Genomic DNA, 20,021 nt, shown 5'->3' with positions numbered 1-20,021 from the left:
CGGCGAAGTGGGCGGGGGTCGTGCCGGAGCGTTGCGGCTGGTAAGTGTCTGGAGGGGGTGGGGGGGAGTGGTCTTTGGCCGCTTCGTTTGCAGGGAAGCGGGCTGGTTAGGGAAGGGGGAGGGGCAGCTGTGGCGACTGTCTTCGAGCCTGAAGCGCCGCCCCCGGCCAGCCCTCGCCCGTAATGCGTCTCTGGGGTGGGGGTCTGCCCGTCGCGGTCGCTTCTTGGTCACGTGTGCGTGAGTCTCTCTTTCGGGGTTAGTGGGAAGGGGCCTTCTCAGGCGGCCGCAGCGCCTGCTTGATCTAACGGCCCTCGGTGGTCTGGCAGCGCGCAGAGGAGGGGCTGACGCTGCCGTCCTCCTGCAGCTGGTGAGTAGGCGTGCCCAGTCTACAAGGAGAAAGCAAAACCGCGGGATTCTGTCGCTCCTTTTCAACCCTTGCCCCTGTAGCAGTGGCTGCTGTCGGGCTTTGGAACTTTTCTTTGAATTAAAGTTTCAGTTGCTTCTTCTACTTCTCCACTCCTCGGCTTTCATTCACCCCTTCCCATGGTCAGTTTAGCTATCATGGGTACCCGGCAAAGTCCTTCTAAGCTGTGAAATAAAAACAGAAGCCCAGTGGTACCTTAAAAATCATTTATTGTTATGGAAGTCAGGTGGTGGCAGCTTGCCCGGGAGAGTCACGTGGTAGCCACCATTAGGCCTGGTTGATTTGCACGTGTTGTGCGATAGTTGCCTGGGCATCTTGTGTGGAGGCTGCTGCCAGTTGTGTGGTAGCAAGTCACCTGGGTATGTTGCATACTGGCTGCTGCCAGGACTGGTCAAGTTGCATGGTAGCAAGTAGCCAGATCATCCCATGTGGTGACTGCTGCAGGGCCTGACATGTGAGTTGGCTGATAGCAAATTGTCCCATGTAAGCTGTGTAGTGGCTGCCCCGGGCTCAGGTGAGTTCCATGGTGCTGGGTCACTTGGGAAGAATAGCATTGGTAGCTGTTGCTGGGCCTGGGTGATATGCATGCCATCTGGAGGTGAGCTGGGGGGCTGCTGCCAGGCCTGGCCCAGTTGCCAAAGTCACACAGTAGCAGAGTGTCCAGACAAGTAAAGTGGTCACTGTTGTTGGACCTAGTTAAGTTTCCCAATCTTGATAGTGAGTTATTTGGGTGAGTTGTGCAGTGGTCATAACTAAGCTCAGCTACTGTGTGAGTTGCATGAAGTGTGCTAGTTCAAAGGGCTACCAAATAACTACTTGTATGAGAGAGTGTAATATCTACTTCTGATACTCAAAGCTATGGCTGGAAGTACCAAGAATGTATTAAGAAAACATTTGTATAATTTTAGTGCATACAAGTGTATGAATGATTTTGTACAACTATTAAATAAGATTGTAGGCCCTATCAAGTGGGATAGCTAGTCATTGTTATGGGAAAGTCTGACAATTTATAAAAATGAATATTCTGAATTGCTACGGGGTGTCTTCTTGGAAGATGTTCCTCGTCTTGTGACCACCTTGCTTTTGGTAAAAAATATTTAATTGAATCATGTAATTGAACAAACCATTTTCAGAGGTCCTGCTCTGTGTGCCCCCGCCATCTTGAGGCTAGACAGATGGAACCCAAGAAACAATTCCTTGGTTGTGGCACCCAAACTCTGGAACTCTCTAGTGTTGTCTTCTGTCAGTAGGTGAAGGCTTTTGTGTTTTGTTTGGCATTCCCTCACTAATTTTTATTTCCATTGGCCTTCCTCCAGGTTTGTATGTCTCTGTGTTTAAGTTTTTTTGTTTTGTTTAATTGTGTAAAATATTTATTTATATTTATCTGTATTTTAACAGTGTTTTGATTATTTGCTGCCTTAGGAGTCCCTAAGTTGGATGGAAATGTGGCATAAATGTTTTAAATAAATAAGTAAGTTCTTTGTGTTAATTATCTATGTAAAATCAATGAAATATATTGTCATGTATTTTAAATGAGTATTAGATGTAAATAATGATTTATTATTAAAATATTAATGGAAGCAAAGATTCTCTAAGGCTATTTACTTGTCTGCTAGGTCTCAGAAAAAACGCTGGGTGTACATCTTGTCAGAAGGGTAAAAAATGTAACGTGGGTAGCTCAGACCCTTTAAAGAACATGCTTACCTCCTGATCAAAAACAACAACAGGGAGTTCCCCTGGTTAACCAGGAAGCACAAACTAAAGAAACCGGGGAATGCAGTTAGAAGTAATGAATAATCAGTCTATATTGTGCAAAATGCAAAGTGCAGTATTAATTATAAATATTTCATGCAATAAATAAATCCAATAAATATATTCAAGACATGCAATACATGTTCCATCTCCAGTGTCTGTCTATTTCATTTCCAAAATTCAAAGGGTCTAATGAGCAGTCTGATCAAGTGGAGTAGAGGAGGGCGCATGAACAATGGATAAAGATGACTTTGTGCTAAGTGATCCCCAGTCCAAGTATGGAAAAAGGGTGCCAAGGGGCTGTCTGCCGACGGGATGATGCAAGCAAGATTTTCCAGCTCCCGTTTTGCACAACGTTTTCTTCCTGGGCAGTATTTCTAGTGGATCACTGGTCATCTGCACTCCTAATTCCAATGCACTCAAGTGGACAGTCAGAGAAACGGTCATACTTGGACTGGGGATCACTTAGCACAAAGTCATCTTTATCCATCGTTCATGCGCCCTCCTATACTCCACTTGATTAGACTGCTCATTAGACCCTTTGAATTTTGGAAATGAAATAGACAGACACTGGAGATGGAACATGTATTGCATGTCTTGAATATATTTATTGGATTTATTAATTGCATGAAATATTTATAATTAATACTGCACTTTGCATTTTGCACAATATAGACTGATTATTCATTACTTCTAACTGCATTCCCTGGTTTCTTTAGTTTGTACCTCCTGATCAAGCCTGACAGGAATCATCCAGAGCAAATAGGTGATTAAACTTTTGAACCAAGGTTTTTGCTTGCAGTACATACTGCTTATTAGACCCCTTACCAGTTGAATTGATGACTTTGGGTGCCTCTATTCTTATAGCTGTTCAGGAGGAAGGATGTTTCTAGGTGCTGCTTATCCTCTGATGGCAGCAATATGAAAAAGGTTGTGTCCTCCATCTTCATCTATATTTATTAATTTACTTCATTTATATGCTCCTTTCTCTACAATGGGGACCAAAAGCACCTTACATCATTCATTCTCCTTGCCTCCGTATTATCCTCACAACAGCCCTGACAGGTAGGTTAGGTTGACTGGATCGAAGTCTCCCAGTGAGCTTCCACAGTTGTGGTGATTCGAACCTGGGACTCCCAGATCCTACTCTGAAACTAACCACTACGCTACACTGGCGGTGGGGTGGGGTGGGGTGCTATTGAACAGCAGCAAGCAATAGGGACTTGGTGAGTCAAGCCAGTAGCATGGTATGAAGTTTCCTGGTAGTTACTTCTATGCCTGACCTCAATAAGTCCTCCCTCAAAGGCCAAAAGAGCCCTGGAAAGGGTCCTGCCTTCTCCCTTGTCTTTTCCTGACAGAAACCAAGCCTGGAATACTGGCTAAATTGTTATGGTTGCCTACCAACAGCCATGGAGAGAATCTGGTTAAAGCTATAGTGCTGCTTTTATCATTTTGGGTTTATTTAAACCCGTTGATTTTTTTTTAAGATTCCATATTTGCTACAAAATTAGGACCATTATTCAGGTTTGTAGGAAGATCTGTCTTGTCCGTTCATGGCTCCAATCTCCAAATTTAAGTATCCCTGGATTAAGGCCACTTGGCTGTTAGTATGTAATTCAATAAATACACATGCACACTTAAAACACACAACGCTGAAAACAGGGAGCAGGGCCAATAACATTGGGAGTACACCAAAACAATTCTTCACCTGCTGGCGGAAGACAGCAACAGAGGGGGACAGACAAATCTCTGGGATGAATTATGGGACCTGCTGAGTTCCAAGTATAATCTAGAAAATCATGTGACAGGAAGAGGAGCAGACAGTATCAGTACTGTTAAGGGCAGGTTTGTGGACAGCAGACCAAGAGATCTGAGGATAAGAAGTATGCTGTTGAATGACCTTGTATCGTTGGCCTTCTCTGTACATACAAAGAGCAGTAGAAGGTATGGTGGCTTTGCTCTGTACACATGTCCACTAGGATTTGGTCCTTTGAAAAAGTAGCAAAAATAATATGGCCCTATACGGGCTCATGACTTAACTAGCGGGTGAGACACGACCCATGAATTGAAAACTGTTCTGGATGTTTGCTAGAAACTATTACATGAGTACTTTTCTCTTGCCCTTCCTTTTAAGTTGTTAATATGTATTTGCCTAGATTGGCTATAGTTTTTATTTGATGGGATTTATAAACCAAATTAAAAGTCAAAGGTATTAAGTGTATCTGTGATTTGACACAGGTAGCATCCACATGCTGTTGAATGTTACATTTTTGATGCACTATGATAGTCATTCACCATTGGGTTTTTCTATATGGGCAAAACAATACCACTGCAAACCATTGCTATGATAGTGCAGTATACATTGAAGTGTGGGTGCAGCCCAAATTTACGTTGTTGTGCTTTCTTTTACGTTGTTGTGCTTTCTTTTAAAAACCTGGTAAAAATAGCAACTTTGCAAATAGCAAACATTCAAAGCAATGTTTGAAAAATCTCCACAGCCAATCAATACTTCAGTGGGCAATGAGAAGCCATGTTTTGTAAAAGCCTCACCTGGCTCCACCCACTTTCTAAAATCACTTTGTGTGCACTGGAAAAGGTGTTGGTGGGCACAGTTGTGCCCACAAGTACCACATCAGGGACCCCAGCCATATAATGAGGGAGATGATAGAGGTAAGTGGTTGCTAGTAATTCAGATGTGAACCACATACAGATTTATGCCAGTGCACTAAATTATTGTGAGGCCTCGTGTGCTGCTTCTTAATAAAGAACTCACAACAACCAGTGTTTGGGCTGCAGAAGCTTTATGGATTGTTAATCATTGTGTCAATAATGCTAAATAATTTACTTTTAGTTATGAAAATGAGCTTTCTCATACCAACTCTTTGTTGATCTCTTGCTCTGAATTTTGACATAGTTCTGCCGTTTTATTATAAAAGAGATTAGCCTGAAGGCCTCAGTGCAAGCAGCAGTTATCCATATAGGGTTGCCAGAACCCTATACCCTCTCAGCGGGAGAGAGGGACCCAGTATTCACTGGGATGTTGATCCTCACGTGTGCAGTGACAATGCAATGATGTCAATTCTGGAATTGACATCATAGTGCTGGCCACAGGAGTGCTCCCACGCTTTGCACGGGGCCAATTCTTTGATAATCAGCTCCTTGAGGGCCAAAAGTGGCCCCAAGGGAAGTGTGAGAACACTCCTGCAGCTGGTGCGATGACATCACTTCTGGAAGTGACATGGTCGTGTCTGCTGGGAGCCCATGTGCACTGCACTTTTGCCTGGAGTGCCTGCTTGTGACCAGCGGGCAGGGCCGGATCTAGAGGGGGGCAGGGGGGTAGTCTGCCCCCGGCGCCGCCAGGGAGGGGGCGCCGGAAGCAGCTCCCAGAGCGTGCAGGCGGCAGCATGGGCAGCCGTGCTGCCTTTTGCTGGCCCCGCGGGACGCGGCGGCTGGTTTGCCGGCTGCCCCCTGTCCCACGGGGCAGGCGCATGGCACGGGCAGCCTCGCAGCCCCCCGCACTGCCTTTTGCTTGCTCCGCAGGACAGAGGGCGCACGGCAAGCCGGTTACCCCCTGTCCCATGGGGCAGGTGAAAGACAGCGTGGGGGGCTGCAAAGCCGACCGCGCCATTCGCTTCTGAAGCAAATGGCGCAGGCAGCTTCTCAGCCCCCCACGCTGCCTCCGGCACGCAGCGTGATGACATCATCAAAATGACATCATCACGCTGCGTCAGGAGCATGTGCGTGCTGTGCGCGCGCGCGAGGGCCGGCAGGCATTGCGCCGGGAGCGCTAGATCCGGCCCTGCCAGCGGGCAGGCAGGCAAACCACTGACAGGAACCTGGGATCCCTATGTTCAATGGCAGGAAGAAAACAGCTGTATTTGTTTGCCAGCAAGCTGCAGGAGTGATGGGCCTACATATAAACTGTTCTAAGCCAGACTGGGACAGTTCTGGACCTAGAGGGACAAGAAACAGAAAAACTTTTAGTTAAGTATTATATTTTTCAAGCCAAGTTGTCTGCCCTGAGGTTCTCGTTGTTAAAGATGTGAGCCATTATATCAAAGGAAGCCGGTTATGTGTTGCTTCTCTGCTGTGCAATATTATAATGAATACAATTTGAACATCAAAATTAAAAGCAATAATAATAACAACAACAAAACAGAATGATAGAACATAATGGCACAAACTGACTTCTCAGTGATTTGGCTCATAACTCTTATGCCATGGATGCCAAAAAAGCATGTGTGCCTCACAATGCTTCTGAAAACAGCAGTACTCCATGCTGCTTGACGCTTTAAGAGGATATGATGATGCTACAGCTTTGTAGCCACTACTGCCAATGTTTGCAGAACTGAGCATTTTTTATCAGCTGGAAAATGACTATATGTTCTAAACAAGTTTAAGATCAGTCTAGGGATAAGCCGGGACAGTAGTTAACACAAACCCACTTAGTCCAAGCCAAACAAGACCAAGAGACAGTTGGGTTTAGGGTAGAGCATGCTGCATGGGAATGAAGCTAGCCAATCGTGAGTTGAGCAATAGTGAGGTTATAGTATGTTAACTCATGCAGGGCCGGATCTAGCGCTCCCGGCGCCCGGGGCAACGCCTGCCGGCCCTCGCGCGCGCGCACAGCACACGCACGCTCCTGATGCAGCGTGATGACATCATTTTGATGATGTCATCACGCTGCGTGCCGGAGGCAGCGTGGGGGGCTGAGAAGCTGCCTGCACCATTCGCTTCAGAAGCGAATGGCGCGGTCGGCTTTGCAGCCCCCCACGCTGTCTTTCACCTGCCCCATGGGACAGGGGGTAACCGGCTTGCCGCGCTCCCTTTGTCCTGCGGAGCAAGCAAAAGGCAGTGCGGGGGGCTGCGAGGCTGCCCGCTCCATGCGCCTGCCCCGCGGGACAGGGGGCGGCTGGCTGCCCTCTCTCCTGCGGGGCAAGTGAGTGGCATGGGCGGCCGCGCTGCCCTTTTCCTGCCCTGCAGAACAGGGGGTGCGCGGCAAACCAGTCGCCCCCTGTCCCGTGGGGCAAGCAAAAGGCAGCGCGGCTGCCCATGCTGCCGCCTGCACGCTCTGGGAGCTGCTTCTGGCGCCCCCTCCCTGGCGGCGCTGGGGGCAGACTACCCCCCTGCCCCCCCTCTAGATCCAGCTCTGAACTCATGTCATGTGACCCTTCATGTCTGGCTTTGCTGCTGGTGTAACAGATCAGCTAGTGGACTTGAGGATCTTGGAAAACTTTACCACAATTGTATCTCGAGTATTAGTCCTCCTTCTGCTGCCCCCTCCCCATTTATTAATTTAGCTTCATCTACAGAAGCCATAGTCGCTGAGTTCCATGGGTTATTATTGCTGACTTGTAAGTAGACCATTCATATAGCTTTACAGAAGATGTGGGAGCTGTTGGAAAGTTCTTAATGGAGAGGTATTTTTTCTCTGCACTTGCTCCTCTGCAGCAAGTATGCTTTGCACATTGCTACAGCAGAATTGCCCTACTTTCCTCCCATTTCTTGCAGCCATGAAGCTGTCTTTCCACCCATTTCTTTCCAACACAACAGAATAGCTGTGGAGATTTTAGTATTTTCAATTCTGGCTCTCCTCTTGGTGTTGCTGCGGTACAGTTTGCTATATGAAGTGGTTTCTTTTTGTTTTCCATCTCTCTTCTTGCTTCCTCAAGTTGCTCAAAAGTTTTCTTTGCAACATTGGAAACTATTTCCCTATCTTTTCTCCTAGCTGGCACAATGGAGTGGCTTCTACTCCCTATCCTTCTCATGCTTGTTGTGAGACAATGGGAGGGAGAATTATGTTGTTCTTGATGAGGAGTTACTTTTTCTCTGCAGTTACATAGTCTCTCTACACAAGACGCCAGGGCATGTGTCCGTCAAGTGTTGGGAGATGCAATGTTATCCAGGAAGATTAGTTTTGAAAGACAGCCGGTGGAGATTGCTCTGGTGGAGACAGATGCTCTCACAGCCCTCCACTGCCTCTGGTGTGCCAGACTGTCTCCCCTTCTGGAGCTTTTACCCTGTCACCCTCGCTTCTTAAAACTTTGAATTAACTGAGCCTTGGCAGGGCAAAGACTCTGGAAGGGGAGACGCCATAAGTGGTGGAGGGCTGTGAGAGAATCCATCCCCTCCAGAGCTATTTCCACCATCTCCGTCATTTAAAACTATGCTTCCTGGCTAACATTGGGTCTCCCGACACGTGAAGAACACATATAGAGAGACTCTTATTTTGTTTGCTTTCTTCTTTTAGTTGACTTTATGGAGAGTGAAAAAGGAATAGTTTCAGTGAGGCTTGTTCCTCTCAAGTTGATTGAATCTTCTGGGATAACTTTGAGTCTCCTAGACTATTTTGAGATGCAGCAATGAGAGCTAACGTTATCTCAAAACAGGATGATATAATTCATAGTTTGCCTTTTTTGAGAGTTAATGATCTCATACTGCCTACCCAAAGCCATACCATACTGTTGTTATTCAAAGAACAATATATACAATATATACAATTGCTAGAGACTATGTTACAAAATTCCGACAGCTGGCCGCCAAATGTCCAAGGTGTGAGGAGTCCACCAAAATAATTCTGTTCAAACAGGGCATGAATCCCAGACTGTTGGACAGGGCCCTTATGCAAGATAATCCCCCCACACTTTTAGGGTGGATTCAATTAGCTTGTGAAGTGGAAAATCTTTTCCACCTTAATTACGCCAACTAGACCATTTATGGTACAGTTTTCTGGATTTTTTTTAACCTGTTGGGAAATATCTTGTTAAATATATTAGGGTGAGCTTTTGAGCTTCATGATTGTCTGCTGAGAGGACCATTCCCCCTACTCTTTTGGGGGAGAGGTGCTCAATAGGTTTTCTTTCCCACTGCTGCCTGCCCATTAGCCCTGTTTGCCAACTTGTAACGCCAGGAGGCAGACCACAGTGGCTTGTGCCAATGGAACTTTTGCAAGTGATAGGGTGTGCAGTATATAGAAAACTTTTATAAGTCTTTATAATTATATTCCATAGCATGGTTGTGGTATTTATCTTAAAATAAAAAATATACATTGTCAGTTGCATTTTTTCAGTTCTGCGCCCCTCTGAGGTTTGCGCCCTAGGCAGCTGCCTAGTTGGCCTAATGGCAGCACCTGCCCTGGCTACGGCCCTGGCTGAGCTTCCAGCCACATGCTGCAAGCCTCCTTCCCCCTTGGGCAAGTTGCATAAGAAAAGGCAGTAAGCTGGAGGGAGCTCCCTTTCTCTTTTTCTGCGTGATGCAGCTTCCCTTGGCGACAAATCCCACAAGTTGCTTTCTCTGTGGATCCTTCTGGAGAGGCTCTACCTGTTTTCTTTCAGGATGTTTTAAATGCAAAAGTGCTGTCCAATCAGTAGCAGCCTCTACTGTATTATGAATTCATGGGAAAGCAAACAAAAATTAGCAACGCTTCTCCCCCTTAGCTTTAGTGCTCCAGCTGGCTTCCTCCTCCTCCTTTTCTCCAGTTTTTTTCTCTCTCTTTGCTCAGCCCCTTTTCTCTGCCTTTCCACTTGCTATTTGTCCACGCAGTTGTTAAAGCTTCCCCCCTCTCTTTATGGTCTGGAGAAAGAGGATGGGCTGAGAGGCTGCTCACATTCAAAGCTTTAGGCTTAAAGAGATTGACAGCAGCCTCCGAGGAGCCCCTCCTGTTCTTGAGGAGAGTTTACCAAAGAACTTAAGTGCCAGGAAAAAAAAAACCAGAAAAGAGAAACTTTGAAGTTGTTTGCAGTAGGCACCCTGATTTGTATTTTATGGCAGTCGCCAGGCAAAATGTGGCTTGTGGATTGTTTCTCCCTGTAAGAGACTAATTCTTTCTCCCTGTAAGAGACTAATTCTTGAAAGTTCTCCCTAATAAATGGGTACAGGCTTGGTTTTGCTTAATAGCTTCCAGGATGGTAGATGACACTCCATCACACCCAAAGGGTGTTGTGTGTGAAAGTGTTAATTGCTGGGAGAAGGGGGTGGAATTGGAAGGGAAGCTGCAAAATACATAAGGAAACCTTAAAAGGCTACAGCATTGATGTCTGTGCTTATCCTTCTGATGGGCTCCAGTTGCTTTTGCACATTTAAAATAGAACTTTTCATGAATAGGAATTCTCTACACTGAACTTTGTGGGAACTGGAATCTGGAGCAGAGAAAGGAACTCTTCATAGAGGTTAATTTGAAAGATGTTAACTGTTGTACTAAACTATAAATGTAAGTTTATCATAATTCTTTTTAAGACTGAAAAACTGGTAGCACATGTACTCTGCAGTGTTTCTTCATTGGAAAGTGGTTTGCTATATATGACATGGTATTAGTCTATTTTATCTGATTAGAAATTATTAGGATCTCTGCTGAGTTTTCCACTTTAAAAAAAGTTTGTTTTGCATCTTAACGAAGAAACTGAGTTTTATCACTCTCAACAAGTCTGTCTAGTTCTGGTTCCTAATCCAGTTCCAACCTAATGAAGAGTTCACTTATTTTAAGGAGGAGAGAAAGGTGATGGTATGGACCAGGGATAATAACCTGTTTGGCCCAGGTACCTCAGCTATCTTGTCTGTTGGCTGGGAATCATAGGTCATCTTTTTTCTCTACACTGAGTAGACGACAACTTTAGCAGGAACCAGTTGTCATTCTTAATCCCCCCCCACACACACAATAGCCAGCCTACATAATTTATCTTACTAAAAAATTACTGCCATGATAAAAAATATTTTGTTATAAAATCTTCTTTCCTGTGGTGATGACTGGCAGACTCTGTAGCTAAACAACCTGTGTATATGTGTTATGTGACATCAAGTCGCCTCCAATCTATGGCGGCCCTATGAATGAAAGGCCTTCAAACCGTCCCATCATTAACAGGCTTGTTCAGATCTTGCAAATTGGAGGACGTGGCTTCTTTTATTGAGACAAGCCTCTTGTTTTGGTTCTTCCTCTTTTCCTACTGCCTTCCACTTTTCCTAATACTATTGACTTTTCTAGAAAGTTTCGACTTCTCATGATGTGACCAAAGTACAGTAGCCTCAGTTTTGTCATTTTAGCTTTTAAAGAGAATTCATGCCTGATGTGATCTAGAACCCGCGTATTTATCTTTTTGGCCATCCATGGTATCTGCAAAACTCTCCTTCAGCACCACATTTCAGATGAATCAGTTTTCTTCCTGTCAGCTTTCTTCATTGCCCAGCTTTCACGTCCATACATAGTAATGAGGAATACCATAGTTTGGATTATTTTGAGTTTGATCCCCAGAGAGACATCCTTTTCTTTAAACATCTTTTCTAGTTCCTCATGGCTGCTCTTCGAAGTCTCAAAATTGTGATTTCATGGTTGCACTCTCCCTTTGGGCTGATGATTGAGCTGAGGAATAGAAAATCTTGAACGACTTCCGGGATGGAGTAGCGAAGGCATGGCAGCTGAGTTATGAGCTCTCTGCCATGAGCTTCCTGGTTCCTTGGGACTCGAGAATTTGGGCCCCCAAGTCCCCCCCACGGAGAGGGGGGGCAGGCTGGAACAAGGTGGAGGAGCTCAAGGGGACTGGTAATCCCCGGGAAGCCCCCACACCGGTTTGAAAAGCAAGGACCATGGGAGTAGCCAACATGGCTACGAAGCTACAAAAGCTGAAAGTCCGACAAGTGAAAATGAATTGAAGCAAAAACAAAGCAGATTCCTGATAAGACGAATAAAGACAACTGGAAGATGGAGCATTGTGACCCTACAAGACTTCCCATCAAGTAAGAATATTGTTTTATGACTTTACGAGGGCTAACCAGCTTGATTGCAAGGTGGTTGCCCGGGCGAAGGCTGGGAGGAAGGAGGAAAGCACGGAAGATTGATTGCAAAGAAAACTCTCTCAGCAGCTGGCTGGAAAACAATAAATCCTTTGAAAATATAAATAAAAGCAAAGCTTTCTACCACTTTCACAAGAGTTTGGACTAGTAAGTAACTTTGAAATGGCTTTCCTAGAAGAAGTATTTTCCAACTTGCAAGAAATTGCTAAATTGATGACTGAATTAATAACTAAAGCAGATATGCTATTTGGAGTGGAAATGGATAAAAACACTATAAAAGATAAGGCAGAAGAAATTTCTAAAGGGGCAGACCTAGCTGAAAGAAAACTAGAACGGAATGAGGAAAAGTTTAGCCTGCAAAATGGAGGAACACATCAGTACGTCTCTGTAAAAAGACAAGGCATAAACAAGAAAGAGGGAGGGGCAACGAAGCAAACCCATGAAGAAGAAGCTCAGCGTACCGTTTCTGAATGAGGAGAAAAGAATGCAATGTATCTTAAAGAAAAAGAATAAACAGAGACCTAACACTATTTTTACTAACCCCTTCCAGAACTGGTTAGAAGATAAGAAGAGTCGTCTTTGGGGGTGCAGATGGGAAAAAGACTTGATGTACCATTTTACAGGGAGGAAGAAGAAAAAACGAGAATGAAATCCAGATTGTGATCCAATAATTTAGGCTTAACCTTTTATATCTATCTGTTGCTCTAACCTGTTATACTGTTAAGGGATAAGAGAGAGAGGGGGGGTCGAGGAGCTTTTTGTCTTCTCTTTTTGTTTCTTGTTTGAAAGGGAGAAAGAGGGAAAAATATTGATTATGATTTAGGCTCCCTCTCTATGCTTAATGATATGTAATACAGACTTACTGAAAGTTTAGATGTTCTGTAACATGTTAGATTTTGTATATTTACTGTTAATGGATTGGTGATAATGTGATAATTGGGTCTTTGGAATTCTTTAATCCTTCCTAGACTTTAGCTATTTTCTTTAGAATATAAACTAGTGCTTAAGCCAAATACTTACCTGTTCTTCCCAGTCTTACTATTATGAAAATTCAAATATATAAATGTAGATGGCTTGGATAAAACAGATGAAAGACCTACCCTCTCTAGAATATAAATTAGTGTTTATGCCAAACACTTATTTGGTCTTCCCAACCTCACAGTTATGAAAATTCCAATTTATAAGTGAAGATGGCTGGGATAAAATAGAGGAGAGAATGAGGGAAAACTGGTATAAAAATGTTCCTTTCCCCTATATTGATATATAATAAGAATCATTTATCTTTCTGCTTTTACTCTCTACTTTTCTATTTTTCTCTCCTACTCTTGGAATTATTAAAGGATTAACAATTTTGGTTAAAATGTAAGGGATTGGAAATTGATTTATGCATAATATATATAAAGGAAAGAATTATTAGAAATGAATTAAGAAATAGAGTAAAGTGGATAAGAAAGCATAGAATGTAAATAATGATTGCAGAGATTAAAAGGGAAGCTTGAAGGTAGAAGGGGCGTTAACTGGGTATGTAATGTCTTGCTGTAATTATGGATGGATGGATGGATGGATATGTGTCTTGTACACAAATCTGCTATTGAAACCTTTTTGTCTTGTTGTAACCCTTTCCTCCACTATAAAATCCAATAAAAATCATTTATAAAAAAAAAGAAAAATAAAATCTTGAACAATTTTAATTTCCTCATTGTCTTCTTGATGTTCAGCTGCAATCCTGGTGCTTTCTCCTTTAACCTTCATCAGTAGTCGTTTCAAGCTTTCACTATTTTTTACCAATAACATGGTGTCATTTGCATTATCTCAAATTGTTAATGTCCCTTCCCCCAATTTTTACTCCAGCTTCTTCTAAACTCATCCAACTTTCCTTATGATATGCTCTGCATAGAGTTTGAACAGTTAGGGAGATAGTATACATCCTTGTTTGACACCTTTGCCAATTGGGACCCATTCTGTTTCCCTATATTCTCTTAACAGTAGCAGCCAACATTTTCCCAAAGAAAAAAATGCCTCCATCCTGAATGAGAGTGAGAACAGAGACTGCAGGAAGCAATCCTTAGCAGGTCTACTCAGAAGTACCCAAAGGAAAGTGTTCTTAGGTTTACAGTGTTATATCTCTTCCTGTCTTTGGAACTGACACTGAAAGGTGCTTTCTACAGCTTTAAGACAGTTTGAAGGGGCAGTTTATAAGAGGGATGGTCCAAGTCTTCTTCGTCCCAACTTAATTTTTGGGGTATTATTTCCATTACAGAGTCTTTTGTTTCTTTTGCTATATTTTCTTTCAGTTCAGTCCCAGAAAGATAAATCTTTCACAGCACAATCCCCAGTTTTTAGGAACTGATCTGGACACAGGGTGCTTTGAAATTCCTGTATGTATTTGTATTATTAAATTGGAGCAAAGTATGGTATAGTAGTACTATGGGTAGATCCTAATTAGGGTTGCCAAGTGTCTGGAGAAAAATGTCTTGTTGTCCTTTTTTTATTGCACATGCTCGTGTGTTTTGGGGGGTGGATCAACAAGTTTTCATCAATTGTGTCCAGTATTTTTGTTGAAACTATTTGGCAACCCTACTTGGAGGTCAGTTGTGATTCATCTGGAGGTTAGCAACCGTACCTTGTGGTCCTGGCAGAGCCACGGGGGCTACTCCACTTGGACTTGGGCCTCTGTGCCAATAACAATCAATATAGGCTTGCCCACTAGAGAATTCTACACTTGGCTCTGATTGTTTCAGGCCGCCAGTGCCCCCCCCCCCCCACCCGGGAGCAGAACACTAGAAATTTTCCCAGTCCATCCCTGTGTTTTATTCACATGACACAGTTGGAGTCCATGAGTTGTCTCATTGAAGAAGGGGGTAGCTGAAGAGACATCTAGGTATTTTCTTCTAAATTAGACTTTTATCTGATCGTGTTCCATACAGTAGCTTAATACAGAGTTTGTAGGGTTTTCCTATTACCAAAACAATTGTGAGGTAGAGTCGACTGAGCGAACAGGTGGCATAAGTGAAGAGCTGAACCCTCAGTCCCTGTCTGGCTTTCTGTCCATTTTACCACACTGGTTCTTGCAGTCAGTTTCTGTTTCTACTGACCATGGAAGTAGGCAGAATCCCATACCAAAGACTGTTTAAAAAGGTGTGTGCATGTTGGCGGGTGTCTGTGTGTGTGTGTGTGTGGGGGGGGTGATAGGCTTTTGTAGGTCTGGAAACACTAAAGTTTGCAAGAAGGTCTAAACTCTGGATTTTAAAAATGCATGTATTTTCTCATTTTGCATCATTTGAAAATAAATACGCATGAGATTTCACATGTTGTATGTATGTTTTTTAAATTATTCTTGTTGCTGTTTTGCCTATTACTCTTACAAGTGAAGATGTATTCAGGACTAACGCACGGAGTTGTTTGTATGTGCATAAAGTCCAAAGAGTTGTAATTCATGCCCTGTTTGTATAAGACCTTTTTGTGAGCTAATAAAGCTTGTGTATTTACTTGGCTACTGTTCACATGAGCAAATTAAAATCTTATCCATGGTGCCAGATAAACTCATGGGGCCTGTTTCTATATCTTGATACTTCATGCCTGAAAGGATGGCATTTTAGGTTTGTCTCAAGTTGCTTTTACCAATCCTCAGTGCCATTTTGAAGTCATCTATGTGAAGAGCTCAAACTACTTTTTTGTGAAGTATACTTACTTCAGTTTGAAAATACAGCAAACATATATACTGAGAGAATCAAAAGGGGTGTTCTAGGGTTTTGGACTCCTTAGATAAAAAAGTTCTCATCTGAAAGTATAAATTTTATTTAAATATGCTTGGAATTTTATCCTCAAAGTGCAAGTTGATGTTCAAAAAATAGTTTCAAATTATGCACCACGTGGGTATTGCAAACAGAATGAAATGACTAAAGCATATGTTTTGAAAATGCCACTTTGCCCCTTGAGACATCTTTTAGGCTTTGTGAGTAGAGAGCAGAAGGTTTATTTTTCCATAAAAGCTTCTTCAGTCTGAAAGCATATTGGGTACAGAGACTTTCCCAGTAGAGCTTTTCAAGGACTTATTAGTATCTCTGCCTTATAAAACATGATTCTTTGAAAAGGCTTCCTATATTAATAATTGAAAATCACTCTGATCTCAGTTTTGGAGAGTTAGTCAGACTCCTGTGAGAATAGGTCATAAATACTTATATTCTAGCTAATTATGGATGAAAACTCTTGGTGTAGATTTCAATATTTAATTTGAGCACTGCTATATGGATCTTAATTGATCTGCCCTGGCTACGAAATCAATTTAACTTGTTCAGGGCATTATAATTAGTGAATTGGCTGGCTATGTAGAAACCCTGTGAACTAATGATTTTCTTCTAATTTGTTTTATAAGGGCTTATTTGAATGCTTGGATTGGCAGCATTTTTCTGACATCTGCTTTTAGTAAGCTGGGACTTTCTTTTAGCAAAATGCATTAGTCTTTAATTGAATAAAAATGTGATTTCATTTATAATTTGTTAATAAACTTTAAAAAATGTGTATCTCTTTAATTTCTTATGCTCTATTCTTACAGGTGTAGAATATACTTTTCTCCTACGAGATGAGTAACAGTCACCCTCTGCGGCCTTACACAGCAGTAGGGGAAATTGACCATGTTCACATTCTGTCTGATCATGTTGGTGTTCTCATGAATGGGGAGGAGTACAGCGATGTTACCTTTATAGTAGAAAAGAAACGTTTTCCTGCACACAGAGTGATTCTGGCAGCGAGATGTCAGTATTTCAGGTGAGATTTTTCAGGCTTTCTATTGGATGTTCTCTGAGAGTTACTAAGAAACAAAGTGATATAAATGCTTTCTATTAAATCATAGTGTTTTCACTTTGTGCTATGTTATGCTGTCATATTTTGACCTTCATTAAACAGTTACCGGAAATTTTATATGTTCGGAGTAGACTAAAGTTCAGAATGTTACACATATGCCTGTGTTCATCTCTATGAAAAATTAAATCAGAAATGAAATACATATATTAGTTGCTTTAATGAGGTACAAGTTGGTGGCTCAGGTAAGAGGTGAGGAGATAAATCATTTTGGAAATTCTGTCCCCGAATTTCTTCATTTACCTAAGCTTTTAGAGGCTTCTTTATCCTAAACCACATCCCCCTCCCCAGTTTTGTTTTTCCCATTTAATTAAATCAATTGCTCTAAATAGTCCAAGAGCAATACGCATGCACAGGCCTCATGTTAAGGTGGTGGAGGAGGGGGTGTTCTTTTTCATTCCCAGACTAATATATTCTGCATGCCAATGGAGTATGCTGAAACCTATCCTTATATGTGAGTGCATCCTTTTTGCTATCTTCGCATTAGACACTTGGTTAAGAAGTTAGCTGTAATAGAAGTTATCTTTCCCCCCACACTTTTCAGAAGTATATTCTCTCCCCTCCTCTGCTTTCCACTTTCTGTGCATGGAAATGCTGCATCTTAACATTTTGCGTGTATTGTTGCTCAGTAGTGATGTTAAGGGCAGACGTTTAGACAAAGATAAGGGTGGTAGCTTATGGACTCAGCAGACGTCTCCTCCCCTTCCTGCCAAAGCTGCCTGTAGCTCCACATTTTAAGTATAGATTCATCCACGGTCTTCCTGTGCAGTCCCACATGGGACTGCGCACGCGCAGGCCTGCCGATACCGGAGATTTTTATAGCTCAATACCACCAGGGGGCGCTCTCGCCTTCCAACGCGCATGCGCGGCCATCTTCCCGCCTAAATGGACTATAGAAGGCGGAGCGCCCCACACATACCCTCAGTTTCCTTTTCGCTGCCGATAGATGAGGTTTTTGGCTCTTCTACTCTTTCGCGATGTCGGATACTGCCCTTTTCAAGCGGTGCGTCGCCTGTAATCGAAAGATGACCAGGTCAGACGGCCATTCAAATTGTCTTTATTGTCTCGGGGAGACTCATAATACTCAGGCCTGCAAACATTGCCGCGCCTTTACTTCAAAGGCCAGGGCGGAGAGAGCGGACCATTTGCACGCTTCACTTTGGCAACGTGCTATAATAATAATAATAACATTCGATTTATATACTGCCCTTCAGGACAACTTAATGCCCACTCAGAGCGGTTTACAAAGTGTTGTTATTACCCCACAACAATCACCCTGTGAGGTGGATGGGGCTAAGAGAGCTCAAGAGAACTGTGACTCCCCCAAGGTCACCCAGCTGGCTTTGTGGAGGAGTGGGGAATCAACCCGGCTCTCCAGATTAGAGTCCCGTGCTCTTAACCACTACACCAAACTGGCTATGGCGGTTGTGGATCCTCTGGCGAAGGCACCTCCATCTGCCGCGTCCAGATCTACCCCTTGGCCGGTCGAAACCGCGAGCTCAAAGACCCCTCGCGCCGTACCTTCCCCGAGCCATTCTGCCTCTGGACTGAGAGATCGTTCCACCTCCTCGACTCGGAGCGCGTCGGAACCAGCACCATCGGTTCCGAAGGTCCCTCGGACTCGTCCGCTCTCGACGTCCTCTGCCGCTCCAGCCTTAGATCGGGCTGGATCTCAGAGCCAAACACCATCGGTGTCGAGACCAATGCCTCCGCCTTCATTGGGTGCGGCCGCTTCGGAGACGGCAACTGGGGAACCAACCGCCTCGGCCGACCTCGACAGGAAGAAGAAGAAGAGAAAGCATTCTTCTAAACGAGACAAGGCGGTCTTGGAGCAATTGATCTCCTCCCCGTTATCGGTCCCTTCGGGTGCGATCGGTTCCGACCCACCGGAAAAGAGGCGTAAGGACTCCGATGCCCTGGTTCCGACTCCGGTGATTTCGTTGCAGGAAGACCCCCCAATCGAGAAACCACCAACTCCGACGGGACGACCATGATCGACCTCCCATGAATCCGGGTCCATTAGATCAGGTCGTAGTTATCGGAGTGGATCGGGCCGTCATTACAGCCCATACCCTACTCGGAGCCGATCGAGGGAGCGCCACAGCAGTGAGGGACGGGCAGCCTCATACTACCTGGAGGATAGCCCGCTCCGATCGGATCGTTCGTATCGATGGGAATCGCTCTTGCCTTCCTTTAGGATCCGGTCGTATGTTGATTCCCGCGGAACCCCGCATCTTTCCGAGGCTAGCTACCATCGGAGCCGACCAAGATATTGTGAGTCTCCTCCTTCAGATTCTCCTGTTGCTGAGATTGGTCCGGTGGAAGAACCGTCTCCCATGGACGACTTCAGGGCCTACTACGAGTTGCTCCCGCGGATGGCAAAAGCGTTAGACCTGGAGATGACTTCCACGGAATCGAAGTTTATTGATAAGATTTATCAGCACATCTACTCGGGCTCCACGCCTTCTGTAGCTTTCCCACTGATCGACGGTTTTGTGGATTTGTGGAAGAAGCTCAATGTTAAGCTGGCTTCTATCCCCGCCACTAATCGGAAAGTGGAAGGCCTCTATCGCACCAAAGATGATAACCATCCTTTCCTGTCGATCCATCCACCTCCTTCGTCCTTGGTTACTGAGGAGATGCAGGCAAGAGGTAAACAAGGTTCCATGTCAGCCCCTACTGACAAAGACAGTAGGAAGATCGATAACATGGGGAGAAAATTGTACACCTCTGCTGCTTTCGCCATCAAAGTGGCCAACTATGCGGCTATGATGTCGGCCTACCAGCTCTTCTTGTGGAAGAAGGTGGCAGCTTTCCTCCCCAAGCTCCCTGAAGATCAGCAGACCCTCCTGCGAGTCATCCAAGAGGAGGCCACCCGCCTTTCGAGGCATCAGATCAATACGAGCAGGAGTTTGTCTGATACGTCTGCATGTTCCTTGCTTTCTGTAGTGGTCTTGCGACGGTTTGCGTGGCTCTGCACAACTGCTCTCCCGCCTGAGACAAGGAATAGAGTGGAGGACTTACCCTTTGAAGGGGCCTTACTTTTTTATGAGAAGATCATCTTACAGCACGGTCCTACGGCGTTCTGCACCAGGCCCCTCAGCAGCCTTCGAGGCCTTACTTCAGGTCTTCCCATCGAGGCAGATCATATTGGTACCAACCTTATCAGGGGTATTCTTACCAGTCCCAGAGGAATTACCAG

At 44.2% G+C, this 20,021-nt stretch overlaps 1 protein-coding gene across 4 annotated transcripts in view; it reads left to right on the top strand.

Moving 5' to 3' along the window:
- The window catches only part of BTBD9 (BTB domain containing 9), a 372,408-nt gene continuing 352,387 nt past the window's right edge, over positions 1–20,021 (top strand). For all 4 annotated transcript variants that reach the window (XR_008596899.1, XR_008596900.1, XM_054978182.1 and 1 more), the window contains exons 1-2: positions 1–40; positions 16,515–16,726. Coding sequence is in view for 2 of the 4 variants with exons in the window: in XM_054978182.1 (XP_054834157.1) it covers positions 16,542–16,726 (185 nt within the window). In the remaining 2 variants the exon portion in view is untranslated. The remainder of the gene's footprint in view (positions 41–16,514; positions 16,727–20,021) is intronic.

This window comes from Eublepharis macularius, chromosome 1, assembly GCF_028583425.1.
Source record: "Eublepharis macularius isolate TG4126 chromosome 1, MPM_Emac_v1.0, whole genome shotgun sequence".
Classification (NCBI taxonomy): Eukaryota; Metazoa; Chordata; class Lepidosauria; order Squamata; family Eublepharidae; genus Eublepharis; species Eublepharis macularius.
This window is presented reverse-complemented; position numbering and strand designations above follow the sequence as displayed.